The 21,399-nt window shown below is 41.1% G+C and overlaps 1 protein-coding gene across 1 annotated transcript in view; it reads right to left on the bottom strand.

Annotated features, from left to right (window-relative positions):
- LOC126188786 (carboxypeptidase B-like) overlaps positions 1–21,399 on the bottom strand; it is a 180,101-nt gene that overhangs the window by 102,571 nt on the left and 56,131 nt on the right. Inside the window, exon 3 of the mRNA XM_049930399.1 lies at positions 7,850–7,955. Coding sequence (XP_049786356.1) covers positions 7,850–7,955 — 106 coding nt within the window. The remainder of the gene's footprint in view (positions 1–7,849; positions 7,956–21,399) is intronic.

Here is a 21,399-nt window from a genome sequence, read left to right as displayed (position 1 = left end):
ACACGATAAGTTTCAACTAGCTTTATGGTGGCAACACTAATATCATTCACCTTGGAATTTGAAGCAATGTGTGTTTCATAAATATGCTTTCGTCTGAGCTGTAAGTGTCAAATTAAATAATAAACAAACAAACAACAAAAAAATAAATAATCACTACTTGTGTTGTTTGAGGCTTTCCCGGCGCTGCATCTGCTTGATATGTTCCCGGGAATTACGCCGGATAATACTGTAGAAATCGCACAATATTTCAGTGAGACAACTGCCCACCATCTTCAGGTGCTACTGTCGCGTCGCTGAGAAGCTCGCCAATTTATATGCTGGCTTTCTAGAACAGCGCAGGCGCCAGCGGGGCATAACGTCATCGAAGACCAATCGTAGACGTCGTCGAATAACAGAGTCCTCTGCTGGAGAAACGGGTCGCGGTCTGCGGAAGCGCGCCGCGGCGCGGGAAAATGTGGCCGGGAGCGACGGACCCCGTTCGAGCGCGCGAGGTGTTGGCGCCCGATTTAAGCATCTGCGCTAAGGCTTCCCATCTGCGTTGACTCGGTGCGGTTGCTAATCTGTGGTTGACGATTCCTTAGTGCCGCCAAGGCTGGCTCCCAGGCTTTGCTCAGGTGAAATCCCGTGTCTCTGTCGATTAGGTCACTGTTTATACGTATTTCTACCGCCTCTTTGATGATGGGTCCCAGTATGTGGAATCATGCGAGAGGATCTTGGTTTCTTCATAATTCATGCCGTGTCCCGTGTCAAGGCAGTGTTCAGCATCCGCAGATTTCTCTGGCTGATCCAACCTCGTGCGACGTTTATGTTCGTCGCATCTGTCTTTGACCGTACGACACGTCTGGCCAATATAAGATTTCCCGCATTGGCACGGGATTTTGTATATTCCTGGTCTCCTCAGGCCGAGGTTGTCTTTAACAGAGCCCAGCATTGATTGCACTTTTGCTGGAGGCCGGAAAACACATTTAATCCGGCATTTCTTGAAAATTCTGCCCACCTTAAAAGACACGCCACCGACATACGGTAGAATAACGAACCCCGTGGTGTTCTCCGCTTCTTCAGGCTGTTCTTGAGGTTTGGAGCTTGCTGGTCGAAATGCGTTCCGGATCTGCTTCTCGGAGTACCCGTTCTGGGCAAACACAGAGCGGAGATGGCTAAGCTCTGGCGATAAGCTGTCCTGATCTGAGATGGCTCTAGCCCTATGCACTAGCGTCCGTAATACACCGCTGCGCTGTGAGGGATGATGACAGCTCGTAGCTTGTAAATACAAGTCTGTGTGCGTAGGCTTCCGGAACGCACTGTGACCCAAGGAGCCGTCCCCTTTCCTACGAACCAAACCATCCAGAAACGGGAGCTCACCATCTTTTTCTACCTCCATGGTAAAACAGATGCTTGAATGGAGGGAGTTCAGATGTTCCAGGAAAGAAGGAAGCGTTGCTGCCCCATGCAGCCATACCGCAAACGTATCATCTATATTTCTCCAAAAACATTTGGGTTTCAGAACCGCCGTCTGAAGTGATTTGACCTCGAAATCTTCCATAAAATGATTTGCTACTATGAAGAGCGCTCCGTTCTTTAAAAGAAGACAGCGATATAGTAATTTTACCAGGGTAACGCCACTGTTGTTCTGCCTCCTACATCTTATTTTGGCAGGATGATGGACCTATTACAGGATACAACGTACGTCGTCTCCAGAAAGATCCGACGGATGCCGTACAACGGAAGACATCCGCTCTCCTTAAATCCAGCCAACTTCCCGACCATCTGAAGAAGAGTTTCAGAGAACGAGGCCTAGTTCCGCCACGACTGTATGGCCTGCCAAAGATACATAAGGAGAATGTTCCGCTTCGCCCTATCGTCAGTAATATAGGTGCCCCAACATACCACCTAGCTAAACATCTGGCTTCTCGTCTGAGTCCCATGGTGGGGAAATGTGAACACCATATTCGAAACTCAGAAGATTTTATATGGCCACTGAAGAACCTGCATTTTGAATCTACCGACTTACTAGTGAGTTTCGATGTGGTTTCCTTGTTCACACGGGTGCCTCTGATGGACTCATTACAACTCATAGGAGCTAAGCTGGAAGAGGACGTCTTACACCTTTTCAAACACGTACTTACCTCGACTTACTTTTTATTTAACGACCAGTATTTTGAGCAGACTGACGGTGTTGCTATGGGTAGCCCTCTGTCTCCCATAGTAGCAAATCTTTTTATGGAAGATTTCGAGGACAAAGCACTTCAGACGGCGGTTCTGAAACCCATATATTTTGGAAATATGTAAATGATACGTTTGTGGTATGGCCGCATGGGACAGCAACGCTTCCTTCTTTCCTTGAACATCTGAACTCCCTCCATACAAGCATCTGTTTTACCATGGAGGTAGAAAAAGATGGTGAGCTCCCGTTTCTGGATGGTTTGGTTCGTAGGAAAGGGGACGGCTCCTTGGGTCACAGTGCGTTCCGGAAGCCTACGCACACAGACTTGTATTTACAAGCTACGAGCTGTCATCATCCCTCACAGCGCAGCGGTGTATTACGGACGCTGGTGCATAGGGCTAGAGCCACCTCAGATCAGGACAGCTTATCGCCAGAGCTTAGCCATCTCCGCTCTGTGTTTGCCCAGAACGGGTCCTCCGAGAAGCAGATCCGGAACGCATTTCGACCAGCACGCTCCAAACCTCAAGAACAGCCTGAAGAAGCGGAGAACACCACGGGGTTGGTTTTTCTACCGTATGTCGGTGGCGTGTCTTTTAAGGTGGGCAGAATTTTCAAGAAATACCGGATTAAATGTGTTTTCCGGCCTCCAGCAAAAGTGCAATCAATGCTGGGCTCTGTTAAAGACAACCTCGGCCTGAGGAGACCAGGAATATACAAAATCCCGTGCCAATGCGGGAAATCTTATATTGGCCAGACGTGTCGTACGGTCAAAGACAGATGCGACGAACATAAACGTCACACGAGGTTGGGTCAGCCAGAGAAATCTGCGGTTGCTGAACACTGCCTTGACACGGGACACGGCATGAACTATGAAGAAACCAAGATCCTCTCGCATGCTTCCACATACTGGGACTCCATCATCAAAGAGGCGGTAGAAATACGTATAAACAGTGACCTAATAGACAGAGACACGGGATTTCACCTGAGCAAAGCCTGGGAGCCAGCCTTGGCGGCACTAAGGAATCGTCAGTCACAGATTAGCAACCGCACTGAGTCAACGCAGATGGGAAACCTTAGCGCAGATGCTTAAATCGGGCGCCAACACCTCGCGCGTGCAAACGGGGTCCGTCGCTCCCGGCCGCATTTTCTCGCGCCGCGGCGCGCTTCCGCAGACCGCGACCCGTTTCTCCAGCAGAAGGCACTGTTACTCGACGCCGTCTTCGATTGGTCTTCGATGACGTTATGCCCCCGCTGGCGCCTGCGCTGTTTTAGGAAGCCAGCATATAAATTGGCGAGATTCTCAGCGACGCGACCCCTCACCCCTCTTATGGGTCCTCATCCTCCATCAGCTCCTTTCCCGGTTCCCCCCTTCGCTTTTACTCTCCTTTCCCCCCTTTTTTGTTTTCCCATCATCTGTCCAGTTTCCCCCCACCTGCTCTCGACTGTGGTATGTCACATTTGCCAACTTTTTAGTGCAGTGTTCCAGTGACTATTTAGTGTTGTTCGTCTTTCTCGTGTTGCGAACAGAAACCATGCTGTCGCTAGGTGTGAATTTTATGTCTTTTGCGAACAGAATCCAGACTGTCGCCGTGTTTTTTAATTGTCTGTCTATTGTTTTACCTGTCTGCTTCGTATGTATTTTATTAGCATCATCATCCCTCTGTTCTTTGTTTTAAGTTCCACGATTTCTTTTCGCCATGTTACTCTTTAAGTCTCCGATTTTATCACCTGTTTTTATTATTTATTCTCTTCATCTTTTTAACAAAGACTGTAGGCTGAAGAGCGGCATACTAAGCTGCTGCCAGCCCGCCCCCTTCGGGGGGAATTGAAATTCAATAAAAAAAAAAAAAAACGACGCGACAGTAGCACCTGAAGATGGCGAGCAGTTGTCTCGCTGAAAAATGTGCGATTACAGTATTATCCGGCGTAATTCCCGGGAACCTATCGAGCAATCACTACTTGTTTCATTGCAGCCATGCAGCTTTCATGGATAGTGTGTCTTATAGGACTTGCAAATGGTAAAGAGTATGGCAATTAATTCGCAAAAACTTTTATTTTAAACTAAAACTCTACAACCGCTTGTACATGGCCAAGTCGCATTAATGTGACCATTGCCTATGATCGATATCAATGTTCAGCATCTACTCACAGACGGCAGGTGGCAGCACTGGCAGTGGAGGGTATATAACGCGTGTTGGGAGCCACAGAAAACAGTCCAGTTGTTGTTGTAATTTGCGAATATTTTACGTCCAGAGGGGCATGATTATTGGCATTCGGGCCAAGGATGGAAGCACTTCCGAAACGACTAAGTTTGGGAACTGTTCGCTTGTCACCATGCTTAAAGTACACAATGCACGGCAAAATGACACTATTCAGAACCTACGCTGAGGCATGTGTGGGGCACCAAGGGCCATAGATGACACGGGTGAAAGATGGCTGTGAGATGTTCATGGGTGCAACGCCTCTCTCTCGGTCGTTAAATAAGTGAAGGCCGTCAGCCACTGTGTTGTCTACAGTGAAATGTAACACCTGAAATTTGGTATTCTCGGCACATTCTTGACACTGTGGATACCGGCATACTGAATACTCTAACGATTTCTGCATTCAAAGGCTGTTAATTCCTGTTGTGCAGCCTTAATCACGTCGGAAGCCTTTTCACATGAATCACGTGAGTACAAATGACATCTCTGCCGATGCACTGCCATTTTATACGCTGTGTACGTGACATTCCTTTATACGTTCATCCCACGACTTTTATCACCTCTGTGTATTTCAGTCTGTGGGAGTTATTCCCCAATAAGACATTTCCTACCACCCTTTTTGTGTAGCAGGATTCAGACTCTTGAATGATTTTTCTCATTATATCAGACAACTGCAGATTCCAAAGATGGTTCATGACATATATGCTAAAGCAACAGTAGCGTATACTTCTATTCCTGTACTCACACATTACCAAATTACAACTGACTAAGGAACAATCCCAGATATAAACCAACAATCTTAATATAATCTAGTGGGTGTGTAGAAGGGTCGAAATAATGCAATACATATTGTTTCATTTTTGTCCAGTTTCACTTTTAAAGGATAAAACGCACTCCAAAATGTAATTTCGAATGTTATGTTCAGAGGGAATACCGATTAAATCACGATAAATGAAAATTATCTTTCGTTGTAGATAAAATAAGAGTGGTTGCACACCACATACATAAATACGCAATAAAGTTCGTTTCTGAAAGATAATTTTTGGAAAATAAGCTGTACACATTGTGCTTTCTTTCACACAGATCATCTCAAGAACCTAACGATAATACAGACTGGGTAAGAAAACTTCTCTGAAATATCTTTTCACGTATACAGACGTTAGGTTACCACATTTTCCTTCCATGACAAAAACATTTTGGGCTTCAAAAAGAGACCTTTGGAATCTCAGTAAAATTCCTCATCAATTTATTTTAAAACTACTTTTCAGAAACCAACTTTATTGCTCATGGATGTATGTGGCGTGCAGCCACCTTTATTTTATCTATAACCAAAGATCATACTTGTGGTAAGGAAACTGTTCATCTGCCGATCGCAGAAGTCTGGATGAGATGGGTACAACAATGGTATCTATAGGATATTCAATGTTGTTGAGAAGATTTTCCGATCCTGTTTTACTGAATGATTATGATGTTAACTCCACTTTAAAGTCACTAGTACATAAGTAATTCCCTTCACCAAGGTTTTGCACTGCACTGAAAAATGTCTCGTACAAATCATGATTTTTAGGGGAACACCAACTAAAATTTGAGATTCCTACTGAATCTAGTTTTTATTGTTTTGTCCATTATGCCTTTCATGTGAAGATATTGCGTTTGTTTTATTTTCATGATATTAAAAAAAGTTATATTTAAAACTTTTCTTTTCAGATTATTACTGCTGCCATGATTTTCTCCCATAGTAGTGATTTACTATTATTTTCGGTTAACAAAGTACACATATGTGAAAAGGTAAGCGAAAAATCAAAATCCATGGATGTAAAGCATAAAACATCAATTTCAAAGACGAGACCCAAGATAAACCACCAGAATAATACTGAATGTTTAGATAATTTAATTATGCATTTGGAAAATTCTCGTTCAGCACACTGTGTAGGGCCTACAGCTAATTTCTCAAAAATGATATTCTCATAACCAACTTTATTTCACATGGATGTATGTTATGTGCAATCTTCTTTAATTTATGTTGCAATAAAAGTTTTCATTTTTCAAAATGAATTCATAGTGATTGGGCATTTTGAAAAATTACAAATTATTAGAAACCTTGATTACACAGTTTTCAACAATGTTAATCACACTTGGCTTCTATGTGAAAACATTTTTACTAATAATGATTTAGAAGATATTCCCCTGAAACATGATACTCCAAATTACATTTTGGGGCGTTTTTTACCCCTTAATTGGGTAAAAACAAAAATTTGTATTGCATTACTTTCACACCTCCACAGATAAGGTAAATTTAATCAAAATTGTTTACTTACATCTGGGAATGTCCCCTTGTTACTACCCTGTCTTCTAATCAGATTTTGCTCATTTTATAATTCTCTTAAGAGATGCAGTCTTCCTAAATTTCTCTCCTGTAGAGTTCGCTGTTTCAGAAAATGTAACTTTTATACGTCTATAAATACATTTTGTATCAGTTACTATTATTAATATTGTTTTTATTATTATTATCGTTATTATTACTAGCAGTAGTAACAGCAAAATTAGTAATGTGCATTTTCAACTTTTTGTGGCGTAATGAATACTTCCTTAAATTTCGGGCATGCAGCTGCAAAAATAAAATTTCTTGCACTGATATTTCGGCCACATATCGTCCGACCATCCTCAGAATGAGACGATACGCGGCCGAAATATCAGTGCAAGAAATTTTATTTGCTCGACTCCACACCCCAACATTAGCAACCCAACTAGCAACATTAGTAGTTGTACCAATAGTACTAACAATGGTAGCTGTTTCTCATTATTGCTATTTCAATCATTTGAAATTCTGTTAAAAGCATTTTATTGATTTTATCACATTAAAATTATTGTGATTCGTCAAGTAACTGAATGTAACTCTGGTTCCGAGTAAGAGACTGGCTGAAGGTCTTAATCTGTTCAGGTCCAATAAGTAAAACAAATAAATAACATACCAACACTTCTTCTAGTTAGTGTTTTCTGAATAATTAGTTCCTAGGAGATCCTGGGCACGGGGTAAGGGGGTAGGCAGGGGAGGGGGAATAGTGGAGGAAACTTTAGAACCCTTCTGTAACACAACATATCGAACAATTAGGTAGTCTTCTTTCCAAATTTTTCCACAGCCCATGATTCATTTTCGTACCATACCTTGCTCCCAACTTACATTCTCTAAAAGTTTCTCCCTCAAATTAAGATCTGCGATTGATACTAGTAGGCTCCCAGTTGGTGGAGAGTCGGCAGTCCAGCGGGTCTAAGCTGTAAAGAAACGATGGCATATGCTCCCAGCACACCAAGATGATGAGTAGGAAAAGTCATCGAAGCATTGTGGCAACACGTTGCCAGGACTGAGCTGATAAGCAGAGAAGAATTCATCAATGAAGTTGTTCGAGAAAACGTGCCTTCTCGTGAAGAGTAGAATTATTTAATACCTTTTGTCATTTCTCATAATACGGTTAATAGAGATGGGTACCTCGTCGTAGCGGTGGTATTCCGTGAACGATATCCGTGATTCGCCAGTAACAGCAGTCCCAGTCTTCACCCGCTGGTGGTTCAGCTCTCTCTCTCTCTGGAGGACACTAGAACGAAAAGTAATGCTGGCATTTGCAACACAGGCAAACTGTCTGCAAAACAACTTTGTGCAAGAGAATAATACGATGAATTGAAACACTATTATGAGAAGGGAAGTTGCTACTCACCATATTGCGGAGATTCTGAGTCGCGGATAGGCACAACAAAAAGACTGTCACAATTATAGCTTTCGGCCGTTAAGGCCTTCGTCAACAGACAGACAGACATACGTGCGCGCGCACACACACACACACACACACACACACACACACACACACTCACTCACTCACGTAACCGCAAATCACACACACGACAACAGTCTCAGGCAACTGAACTGAAACTGGTGGTTTCAGTTGCCTGAGACTGCTGCCGTGTGTGTGTGTGTGTGTGTCTGTGTGTGTGTGTGTTTGTGTGTGTGTGTTTTTGTGGGCGTATGTCTGTCTATTGTTGACTTAGGCACTAACGGCACAAAGCTATAATTGTGAGAGTCTTTTGTTATGCCTATCTGCGACTCAGCATCTCCACTATATGGTGCGTAGCAGCTTTCCTTCTCATAATATTGTTACATTACATCCTGGATTTTCCATTGCTAGAATAATATGATGATATTTTCAGAAGTTTTTACGATTTGTTTAGCAAGAAAACCCTGACATATTGAACGCCGTTTTTACACCACATATAATGTTACATCGTTAATCTAGCTCTTCACAATGTTATCTGTGGCGTTTAGACACCTGCTGTAACGGTGGACCAGCTACTGCGTACAGTTCTGCCAAGTCACCGAGTGACGACAAACGCTTCTCCTTGTGGGGTGAGCCGGTGACGTCAGCCTTCGGACTCGACCGCCAGCTCGCCGCCGTGGCGTCTCACACTGCCAATTGAGAGGTGCAGTGGGGCAGAGAGCCAGTGAGTGGCATCAGATGGAGCGAGTCTGTGCTCGTCTTATCAAGAGACGATCTTTCATTCTGAGCATTGTAATTTTTTATATTTATGATACATGAAAGTCAGAACTCAAATATCAGTCTGCGAAACTGGTTCTATACAGCTATCATAAGCTTTTAAACCCCTTCCTCCCCCCCCCCCTCCCGGCACCCATGAACCATGCACCTTGCCGTTGGTGGGGAGGCTTGCGTGCCTCAGCGATACAGGTAGCCTTACTGTAGCTGCAACCACAACGGAGGGGTATCTGTTGAGAGGCCAGACAAACGCGTGGTTCCTGAAGAGGAGCAGCAGCCTTTTCAGTAATTGCAGGGGCAACAGTCAGGATGATTGACTGATCTGGCCTTGTAACACTAGTCAAAACGGCCTTGCTGTGCTGGTACTGCGAACGGTTGAAAGCAAGGGGAAACTACAGCCGTAATTTTTCCCCAGGGCACGCAGCTTTATTGTATGGTTAATGATGATGGCGTCCTCTTGGGTAAAATATTCCAGAGGTAAAATAGTACTCAGGCCGGTGACTACTCAAGAGGACGTCGTTATCAGGAGAAAGAAAACATGCGTTCTACGGATCGGAGCGTGGAATGTCAGATTCCTTAATCGGGCAGGTAGGTTAGAAAATTTACAAAGGGAAATGGATAGGTTAAAGTTAGATATAGTGGGAATTAGTGAAGTTCGGTGGCAGGAGGAACAAGACTTTTGGTCAGGCGAATACCGGGTTATAAGTACAAAATCAAATAGGGGTAATGCTGGAGTAGGATTAATAATGAATAAAAAAATAGGAATGCGGTAAGCTACTACAAACAGCATAGTGAACGCATTATTGTGGCCAAAATAGACACGAAGCCCACGCCCACGATAGTAGTACAAGTTTATATGCCAACTAGCTCTGCAGATGACCAAGAAATTGAAGAAATGTATGATGAAATAAAAGAAATTATTCAGATAGTGAAGGGAGATGGAAAATTAATAGTCATGGGTGACTGGAATTCGGTCGTAGGAAAAGGGAGAGAAGGAAACGTAGTAGGTGAATATGGATTGGGGCTAAGGAATGAAAGAGGAAGTCGCCTGGTAGAATTTTGCACATAGCACAACTTAATCATAGCTAACACTTGGTTCAATAATCATAAAAGAAGGTTGTATACATGGAAAATGCCTGGAGATACTGACAGATTTCAGATAGATTATATAATGGTCATACAGAGATTTAGGAACCAGGTTTTAAATTTAAGACATTTCCAGGGGCAGATGTGGACTCAGACCACAATCTATTGGTTATGAAATGTAGATTAAAACTGCAGAAACTGCAAAAAGGTGGCAATTTAAGGAGATGGGACCTGGATAAACTGAAAGAACCAGATGTTGTACAGTGTTTCAGGGAGAGCGCAAGGGAATAAATGGCAGGAATGGGGGAAAGAAATACAGTAGAAGAAGAATAGTTAGCTTTGAGGGATGAAGTAGGTAAAAAGACGAGTGCTAGCAGAAATCCTTGGGTAACAGAAGAAATATTGAATTTAATTGATGAAAGAAGAAAATATAAAAATGCAGTAAATGAAGCAGGCAAATAGGAATACAAACGTCTCAAAAATTAGATCGACAGGAAGTGCAAAATGGCTAAACAGGGATGGCTAGAGGATAAATGTAAGGATGTAGAGGCTTATCTCACTAGGGGTAAGATAGATACTGCCTACAGAAAAAATAAAGAGACCTTAGGAGAAAAGAGAACCACTTGTATGAATATCAAGAGCTCAGATGGAAACCCAGTTCTAAGCAAAGAAGGGAAAGCAGAAAGGTGGAAGGAGTATATAGAGGGTCTATACAAGGTCGATGTACTTGAGGACAATATTATGGAAATGGAAGAGGATGTAGATGAAGATGAAATGGGAGATATGATACTGCATGAAGAGTTTGACAGAGCACTGAAAGACCTGAGTCGAAACAAGGCCCAGGGAGTAGACAACATTCCAATAGAACTACTGACTGCCTTGAGAGAGCCAGTACTGACAAAACTCTACCATCTGGTGAGGAAGATGTATGAGACAGGCAAAATACCCTCAGACTTCAAGAAGAATATAATAATCCCAATCCCAAAGAAAGCAGGTGTTGACAGATGTGAAAATTACCGAACTATCAGTTTAAAAAGTCACGGCTGCAAAATGCTAACACGAAATCTTTACAGACGAATGGAAATACTAGTAGAAGACGACCTTGGGGAAGATCAGTTTGGATTTCGTAGAAATATTGGAACACGTGAGGCAGTACTGACCCTACGGCTTATCATAGAAGCTAGATTAAGGAAAGGCAAACCTACGTTTCTAACATTTGTAGACTTAGAGAAAGCTTTTGACAATATTGACTGGAATACTCTCTTTCAAATTCTGGCCGTTATTAGAGTTGAGGGGCATGAAAGAGAAACAGTGGTTTGGAAGGGAGTGAGGCAGGGTTGTAGCCTCTCCCCGATGTTATTCAATCTGTATATTGTGCTAGCAGTGAAGGAAACAGAAGAAAAATTCGGAGTAGGTATTAAAATCCATGGAGAAGAAATAAAAACTTTGAGGTTCGCCGATGACATTGTAATTCTGTCAGAGACAGCAAAGGAATTGGAAGAGCAGTTGAACGGAATGGATAGTGTCTTGAAAGGAGGATATAAGATGAACATCAACAAAAGCAGAACGAGGATAATGGAATGTAGTCGAATTAAGTCGGGTGATGTTGAGGGTATTAGATTAGGAAATGAGACACTTAAAGTAGTAAAGGAGTTTTGCTATTTGGGGAGCAAAATAACTGATGATGGTCGAAGTAGAAAGGATATAAAATGTAGACTGGCAATGGCAAGGAAAGCGTTTCTGAAGAAGAGAAATTTGTTAAATCGAGTAAGTGTCAGGAAGTCGTTTCTGAAAGTATTTGTATGGAGTGTAGCCATGTATGGAAGTGAAACTTGGACGATAAATAGTTTAGACAAGAAGAGAATAGAAGCTTTCGAAATGTGGTGCTACAGAGGAATGCTGAAAGTTAGATGGGTAGATCACATAACTAATGAGGAGGTGTTGAATAGAATTGGGGAGAAGAGGAGCTTGTGGCACAACTTGACTAGAAGAAGGGATCGGTTGGTAGGACATGTTCTGAGGCACCAAGGCATTACCAATTTAGTATTTGAGGGCAGTGTGGAGGGTAAAAATCGTAGAGGGAGACCAAGAGATGAATACACCAAGCAGATTCAGAAGGATGTAGGTTGCAGTAGGTACTGGGAGATGAAGAAGCTTGCACAGGATAGAGTAGCATGGAGAGCTGCATCAAACCAGTCTCAGGATTGAAGACCACAACAACAACAACAGGCTTTTAAAAAATCGACTTAAGGCGATTTTTACAATTCGTCATGTGGATCACTCAGCAACGTCAGTAAATAGTAAACGGTATAAGTGGATCTCTGGTTCGAGTCTTCTTATGGCCCTCGTTCTTTTTTTCCTTCAATTTACAGCATTTACATTTAATAATCATCAAATATATGCTAATTAATTATTCATAATTTTGTATGAAAATGCATGTCTTCCTGTTTCTAATTACATACTGCACACAAAATTCGTTTTCATTGCAAATAATTATTCTTAATTATCGATATTTTATAAAAGATGGTTAATTCATTTGTAATGTATTTGTAAATCAGACAAACTTCAATAACGATTTGTTGTAAAATATTGGTAATTAAGAATTAACATTTGCAGTGTGTGTATTATGTAATTACTGACAAGAAGATATCAATTATTTATTAAAAATGATAGATATGTGTTAATTGGCATATATTTGATGGATTTTTATCTAGATGATGGTGTTCGAATTGAACGAAAAAACTGAACGGAAGAAAGACCATAGTGGGATTCCTCTGCTTACCTTGTTACTATTCCCGATGCTACTGAGTTTCTTCTTGTTTTGGTGAATTTTATTATTTTTATTCAATAAAAGGTTTGTTGCTTTACAAGTTGTGTTCCTTCTACATTGCCTCCGTGAAATAAATGCTACTAAAGCCTTATAAATAATCGTTAACTCAGCCTATATTTACTACCCAGCACTGAAGTAATTTACCGTTTTGCCACTGAATAATTTGAAGGAATCTGTCATCGTCTAACAAAATGTTTTTCCTAGTTTTTCCTTTTCCTGAAACCATCAACACAGTAGACAGATCTTCTTCATAACACCATCACCTTCATGTCACCTTCATTTGCGGGGCATCAGTGCCAATGAATTCACCTTCAATGACGTGTACATCTGTGGTGTCGGTCCTTCAGCTAGCTAACTTGAAGTGTGCGGCGCGTCATGCAGATGACCTTATATCACCTTAATTGAAGTTCCTGTGGAATCTTCAAAGTCGATTTTTTCGAGAATTTTTGAGCGTTGATAGAACTGCTTGCAGAGACTGATATTTGAGTTCTGAACTTCACGTGTCATAAACAATACAATTACAAAGAACCGACTGACAGTTGCTCTTTTCGTTTGATCATAGGTACCTAGACTGCACTTGCACTGAGTCAAGCGACAGGGGCCAGAAAGCAGAGTTGATGCGCGAAGTGGAGTAAGCATATATAGGGTGGTCCATTGATCGTGATCTGGCCAAATATCTCACGAAATAAGTTTCGAACGAAAAAACTACAAAGAACGAACTCGTCTAGCTTGAAGGGGAAAACCGGATGACGCTATGGTTGGCCCGCTAGATGGCGCTGCCATAGGTCAAACGGATACCAACTGAGCTTTTTTTACATAGGAACCACAATTTTTTATTACGTATTCGTGTAGTACTTAAAGAAATATGAATGTTTTAGTTGGACCACTTTTTTCGCTTTGTCACAGATGGCGCTGTAATAGTCACAAATATATGGCTCACAATTTTAGACCAACAGTTGGTAACAGGTAGGTTTTTTAAATTAAAATACAGAACGTAGGTACGTTTGAGCATTTTATTTCATTTGTTCCAATGTGATACATGTACCTTTGTGAACTTATCTTTTCTGAGAATGCATGCTGTTACAGCGTGATTACCTGTAAATACCACATTAATTCAATAAATGCTCAAAATGATGTCCGTCAACCTCAATGCAATTGGCAATACGTGTAACGACATTTCTCTCAACAGCGAGTAGTTCGCCTTCCTCAATGTTCGCACATGCATTGACAATACGCTAACACATGTTGTCAAGCGTTGTCAGTGGATCATGATAGCAAATATCCTTCAACTTTCCCCACAGAAAGAAACCCGGTGACGTCAGATCCGGTGAACGTGCGGGCCATGGTATGGTTCTTCGACGACCAATCCAGCTGTCATGAAATATGCTATTCAATACCACTTCAACCGCACGCGAGCTATGCGCCGGACATCCATCATGGGGGAAGTACATCGCCATTCTGTCACGCAGTGAAACATCTTGTAGAAACATCGGTAGAACATTACATTGGAAATCAGCATACATTGCACCATTTAGATTGCCATCGATAAAATGCGGGCTAATTATCCTTCCTCCCATAATGCCGCACAATACATTAACCCGCCAAGGTCGCTGATGTTCCACTTGTCGTAGCCATCGTGAAATTTCCGTTGCCCAATAGTGCATATTATGCCGGTTTACGTTACCGTTAGCACACGCCCGTTGAGCATTTTGATCACAATAGCCATACATCAACACGATATCGACCTTTTCCGCAGTTGGTAAACGGTCCATTTTAACATGGGTAATGTATCACGAAGCAAAAACCGTCCTCACTGGCGGAATGTTACTTGATACCACGTTCTTATATGATTGTGACTATTACATGGCCATCTATCACAAAGCGAAAAAGCGGTCCAACTAAAACACTCATATTTCCTTACGTATTACACTAATATGTAATAAAAATGGGGGTTCCTATTTAAATGAACGCAGTTGATATCCGTTTGACCTATGGCAGCGCCATCTATCGGGCCAGCCATAGCACCATCTGGTTTCATTCTTTGTAGTTGTTTGATTTTATTTCGTAAGATATTTGGGCCGGTCACTATCAATGGGCCGCCCTGTATACTTTCTATCATTTGTAGCTGAAATAAAGTTCTGACTTTAAGAATAAAACGACTTGTGTTACTTTTGCAGTTAACCTAATTTCTTCAAAATTACCGTGACAGTCATCGTGTTTGCTTATGGCCAACTGAAACAGTAACAAATAGCATATTACTAAGCGAATAACGACATTTTTTACGACCTGTGGGCGAGCACCTTCTTAAAGTATACTGTATTGACTCGTTTTTCCTTTTTGCGGGCAACAGAATTACAGTTCTCCAGCTAATTTCTGTATTTGTTGCACTGCAATTCTCTTAGCTTGCACTGCTTGCACGGCTGTTTTGACAGAAAGTATTAGATTTTCCTCTTCAACACATGTCAAATGTTTTATTACATTTCTATGAAAAGAGACAGCTGTTGCTATCAGGTCCGGTTAGAAAATAACAGTATGTATCGATTCAGTTTTCATCTCCTAGATAACCACTTCGCGTCCTGTCTGATATCTTTGGGCTATCTGTAGCTTTTGCAACCTCCTACAGAGAGTAGGCCACGCTGAAATAAGTTATGGTATGGGATATTACTCAATTCTCCACCCTCAATCAAATTTCTTTTCGTTGCGTAAGTTACATATCGTCTCGTATTTATATTTTTTTGCTATTATATTTATAATAATCACACTATACAGCAATATTATTACGAAATTATGTCATACGCTGTAAGCAATCGCTGTAAGTTACGTCAAGTGGGAAACAGTGGGCGGAACCTCCACTACTTAACCTCAAGTGGAAGTGCGTTGGTCAGTGATGTTTACTGGCAGTCACTCCTCGCTACACTCTCTAGCCATCATCATGGGTAGATGTCGAATCGGATTTTACATTAATTACATTGTTTACATTTATAATTAAGTATTGTCCTCTGAAACTTTGTATTACTCTTTTTACAGACTTTTAAAGGTCTAAAATGCTTTCTTATTCCAGTCTCTGATCACAATATGAAGTCTTTAGACGATGACCGGTTTCAGTCTGTAATAACCATCCTCAGATGTAAAATATATAAATATATACATCTAGTGAGCAGTGTGTCTTTTAACATAAAACAGCAATATGTATCACAATATACTGTCATACAACTAGTGAAATGTACAGATAAAATATGGTATAACGTACTTTTTTTACACCATGTCCTAAAGTGATACGGCCATAATGGCATCGTCAAAACATATAAATATAATCAGCATAGCATCGTCACATAGACCTAAAATATGGTATAGAATAGCCCACATCGTCCACACAGTGATTATTGCCAACTAGGTACTGAAGTACAGTAGCATCCAGAAACCTGTTTGCCTACACCCTCCCTAGATCATTTACGCAAAAACATAATCTGATAAAAGCACATTAGATAAAATGCATGTAGCAGACTTATTAAAATTGATGACTATCATGGAAACCAGTTGTGATAAATTAAAAGATGAATACAGTTACCCATGCAAAATTATTAAAAGGAAATATATGAAGAGTATACGTCCGACCCTTTTTTATGGTGAATTTATGGTCAAAAATTAATATAGCGTAATACATTGCCTGTGGCAACATATAAATTGCTTATGAAAGATAAAATGTCTATATGACAGCTGAAAAAGACACAGATCAATGAACAGCGCTCTCTGTTGGGTAGGCCGCTAGGATCTTATGTAGGCGCGCACCGATCGTAAGAACTTAACCAATAGAAGGTTTTACGTACATCGTGACGTGTCTTCCACAGAAAACGTTTAAACAACATATAAGCATTCAATAAATAAAATTATATAGTTTGGCTATACATTCCATGAGTAGGTAGGAGACAATCAGATACAGGATTAGAGCGACTACTGTGCTAGACTAACGTCTAATGATGATCGTGCCATGATCGAAAATGGTCACCTGATTAATAAATTGTAAATTAATCAACTTACATGATCCTAGACTTATTTTACTTTTATCTTTATCATTCAATTCGTAGTATTTAGACATAAACAGATTCTCTCAAACAGGACATTCACATCTGCTTAGTAACGACATCATTCCTACCTTCAGACTGTAAATTCACTGGCTTCATCTGAAAAAAATTCTTCGCATTGTGTCGTATTCTTGAAACAGTATTATGTTTGTAACGAAATATTAATTGCTTTCACACACCTTTCGGTGCAACGAAGGTAATCTTTTACAGTAAATACTACAACCAGGTTAACAATGAGTTGAACAGTATACCATAGTCGCCTGGAAACGAAAGCCACCACCTGGAGATGTTGGTTTCAAGCGTGGCCGGCTAGAGATACAGCCCTTTGCTGACATCAGGCTGGACAGAAGCAACTAGTGGTCCGTGAACTGAGCTACACACAATCAGGCATACTTGTCTTTCATGCTGCACTACATTGAGTAGAAATGAAGTAATGGTTTCTGGGATATTATTTACTCTTGATACAAAACTTACACTAATTTTATTAACTGCTTCAGTTGTGAAGTAACCCAAATTTATATCCTCAGTTACACAAAGGATGTGTTCTTGTTGTGGTCTTCAGTCCTGAGACTGGTTTGATGCTGCTCTCCATGCTGCTCTATCCATTGCCAGGTTCTTCATCTCCCAGTACTTACTCAACCTACATCCTTCTGAATCTGCTTAGTGTATTCATCTCTTGGTCCCCCTCTGCGATTTTTACCCTCCACGCTGCCCTCCAATGCTAAATTTGTGATCCCCTAATGCCTCAGAACATGTACTACCAACCAGTTTCTTCTTCGTGTCAAGTTGTACCACAAACTCCTCTTCTCCCCAAGTCTATTCAATACCTCCTCATTACTTATGTGATCTACCCATCTAATCTTCAGCATTCTTCTGTAACACCACATTTCGAAAGCTGCTGTTCTCTTCTTGTCCAAACTATTTATCGTCCATGCTTCACTTCCATACGTGGCTACTCTCCATACAAATACTTTCAGAAACGACTTCCTGACATTTAAATCTACACTCGATATTAACAATTTTTTCTTCTTCAGAAACGCTTTCCCTGCCATTGCCAGTCTACATTTTACATCCTCTGTACTTCGACCATCATCAGTTGTTTTGATCCCCAAATAGCAAAACTCCTTTACTACTTTAAGTGTCTCATTTCCTAATCTAATTCCCTCAGCATCACCAGACTTAATTCGACTACATTCCATTATCCTCGTTTTGCTTTTGTTTATGTTCATCTTATATCCTTCTGTCAAGACACAGTCCATTCCGTTCAACTGCTCTTGCAAGTTCTTTGCTGTCTCTGTCAGAATTACAATGTCATCGGCGAACCTCAAAGTTATTATTTCTGCTCCATGGATTTTAATACCTACTCCGAACTTTTCTTTCGCTTCCTTTACTGATTGCTCAATGTACAGATTAAATAGCATCAGGGAGAGGCTTACAACCCTGTCTCACTCCCTTCCCAACCACTGCTTCCCTTTCATTCCCCTCGACACTTATAACTGCCATCTGGTTTCTGTATAAATTGTAAATAGCCTTTCGCTCCCTGTATTTTACCCCTGCCACCTTTAGAACTTGAAAGAGAGTATTCCAGTCAATATTGTCAAAAGCTTTCTCTAAGTCTTCAAATGCTAGAAATGTAGGTTTGTCTTTCCTTAAACTATTTTCGAAGATAAGTGGTAAGGTCAGTATTGCCTCACGTGTTCTATTCTACGGAATCCAAACTGATCTTCCCCGAGGTCGGCTTCTACCAGTTTTTCTATTCGTCTGTATGGAATTCTCGTTATTATTTTGCAGCTGTGACTTATTAAACATATAGTTCGGTAATTTTCACATCTGTCAAAACCTCCTTTCTTTGCGATTGGAATTATTATATTCTTCTTGAAGTCTGAGGGTATTTCGCCTGTCTCAGATGGTAGAGTTTTGTCAGGACTGGCTCTCCCAAGGCAGTCAGTAGTTCTATAGGATTGTAGTCTACTCCCGCGGCCTTGTTTCGACTCAGGTCTTTCAGTGCTCTGTCAAACACTTCACGCAGTATCATATCACCCATTTCATCTTCATCTACATCCTATTCCATTTCCATAATATTGTCCTCAAGTACATCGCCCTTGTATAGACCCTCTATATACTCCTTCCACCTTTGTGCTTTCCCTTCTTTGCTTAGAACTGGGTTTCCATCTGAGCTCTTGATATTCATACAAGTGGCTTCTCGTTTCTCCAAAGGTCTCTTTAATTTTCCTGTAGGCAGTATCTATCTTACTCCTAGTGAGATAAGCCTCTACATCCTTACATTTATCCTCTTGCCATCCCTGCTTAGCCATTTTGCACTTACTGTCGATCTCATTTTTGAGACGTTTGTATTCCTATTTGCCTGCTTCATTTACTGCATTTTTATATTTTCTCCTTTCATCAATTAAATTCAGTATTTCTTCTGTTACCCAAGGATTTCTACTAGCCCTCGTTTTTAAACCTACTTTATCCTATGATGCCTTCACTACTTCATACCTCAGAGCTTCCCTTTCTTCTTCTACTGTATTTGTTTCCCCCATTCCTGTCAATTGTTCCCTTATGCTCTCCATGTAACTCTGTACAACCTCTGGTTTAGTCAGTTTATCCAGGTCCCATCTCCTTAAATTGCCACCTTATTGCAGTTTCTTCAGTTTTAATCTACAGTTCATAACTAATAGATTGTGGTCAGAGTCCCTGGAAATGCCTTACAATTTAAAACCTGAATCCTTAATCTCTCTTACCGTTACATAATCTCATACCTTCTAGTATCTTCAGTATTCTTCCATGTATACAACCTACTTTTATGATTCTTGAACCAAGTGTTAGCTATGATTAAGTTGTGCTCTGTGCAAAATTCTACCAGACGGCTTCCTCTTCCATTTCTTACCCCCAATCCATATTTACCTACTATGTTTCTTTCTCTCCCTTTTCATACTCTCGAATTCCAGTCACCCATGACTATTAAAATTTCGTCTCCCTTCACTACCCGAATAATTTCTTTTATCTCATCATACATTTCATCAATTTCTTCATCATCTGGAGCGCTAGTTGGCATATAAACTTGTACTACTGTGGTAGGCGTAGCTTCGTGTCTATCTTGGCCACAATAATACGTTCACTATGCTGTTAGTTGTAGTTCACCCGCACTCCTATTTTTTTATCCATTATTAATCCTACTCCTGCATTACGCCTATTTGATTTTGTATTTATAACCCTGTATTCGCCTGACCAAAAGTCTTGTTCCTCCTGCCACCGAACTTCACTAATTCCCACTATATCTAACTTTAACCATTCCATTTGCCTTTTTAAATTTTCTAACCTACCTGCCCGATTAAGGGATCTGACATTCCACGCTCCGATCCGTAGAATGCCAGTTTTCTTTCTCCTGACGATGACGTCCTCCTGAGTAGTCCCCGCCCGGAGATCCGAATGGGGGACTATTTTACCTCCGGGATATTTTACCCAGGAGGACGCCATCATCATTTAACCATACAGTAAACCTGCATGCCCTCGGGAAAAATTACGGCTGTAGTTTCCCCTTGCTTGCAGCCGTTCGCAGTACCAGCACAGCAAGGGCGTTTTGGCTAGTGTTACAAGGCCATATCAGTCAATCAACCAGGCTGTTGTCGCTGCAACTACTGAAAAGGCTGCTGCCCCTCTTCAGGAACCACACGTTTGTCAGGCCTCTCAACAGATACCCCTCCGTTGTGGTTGCACCTACGGTACGGCTATCTGTGTCGCTGAGGCACACAAGCCTACCCGCGAACGGCAAGGTTTATGGTTCATCGGGGGGGGGGGGGGGGGGGGGGGGGGCAAAAATATGTACGCTATAACTGCTGAGTTGTGAAGTAACTCAAATATATATTCTCAATGACACAAAGGATGATATTGATTCAACTGTAATAAAAGAAAATCAACATCAAAGAGATATAGTTGATTGTCAGCAACTTGTTACCTCTGCCCCAGTTGTGTTGAAAATAACCGTATCCACACACAGACACTCACACAAACACAGACACGCACACACACAGACACACACACACACACACACACACACACACACACACACACACACACACACACACACAAACAGATATTTAAGGGTCCAGGACAAAATGAATATGTCCCAGAATCTGTCGCACTTACACAAAAATTAAAACTTCAGTTCTTTGTTGTGTTTATAAGATTCGGCAAACTTAACAGTTCTACATCTTCATGAAGGAGAAGTGGGAGGGAAAGACTGAAAACAAGTGGCGTTTACATATTCTATTTTAGGACAAACTAGGTAGGATTCGTAGATCACATGATTATGGCAGAATGTGTGGCGTCGTCGAATATGGAGTGCCTAGGAAACCTACTTTCTAGGATGGATAGATAACTATTCAATCAAATCAAATTAATGAATTTCTTTTTACAGTAAGATAAATGAATACTCTGAGAATTTACATTGATGTATCGCAAGCAATGGGTGACAGACAAAGTAACAAATCTCATC

This window comes from Schistocerca cancellata, chromosome 5, assembly GCF_023864275.1.
Source record: "Schistocerca cancellata isolate TAMUIC-IGC-003103 chromosome 5, iqSchCanc2.1, whole genome shotgun sequence".
NCBI classification, from domain to species: domain Eukaryota; kingdom Metazoa; phylum Arthropoda; class Insecta; order Orthoptera; family Acrididae; genus Schistocerca; species Schistocerca cancellata.
The sequence above is the reverse complement of the archived record's forward strand: the minus strand, read 5'-3'. Positions and strand labels throughout refer to the sequence as shown.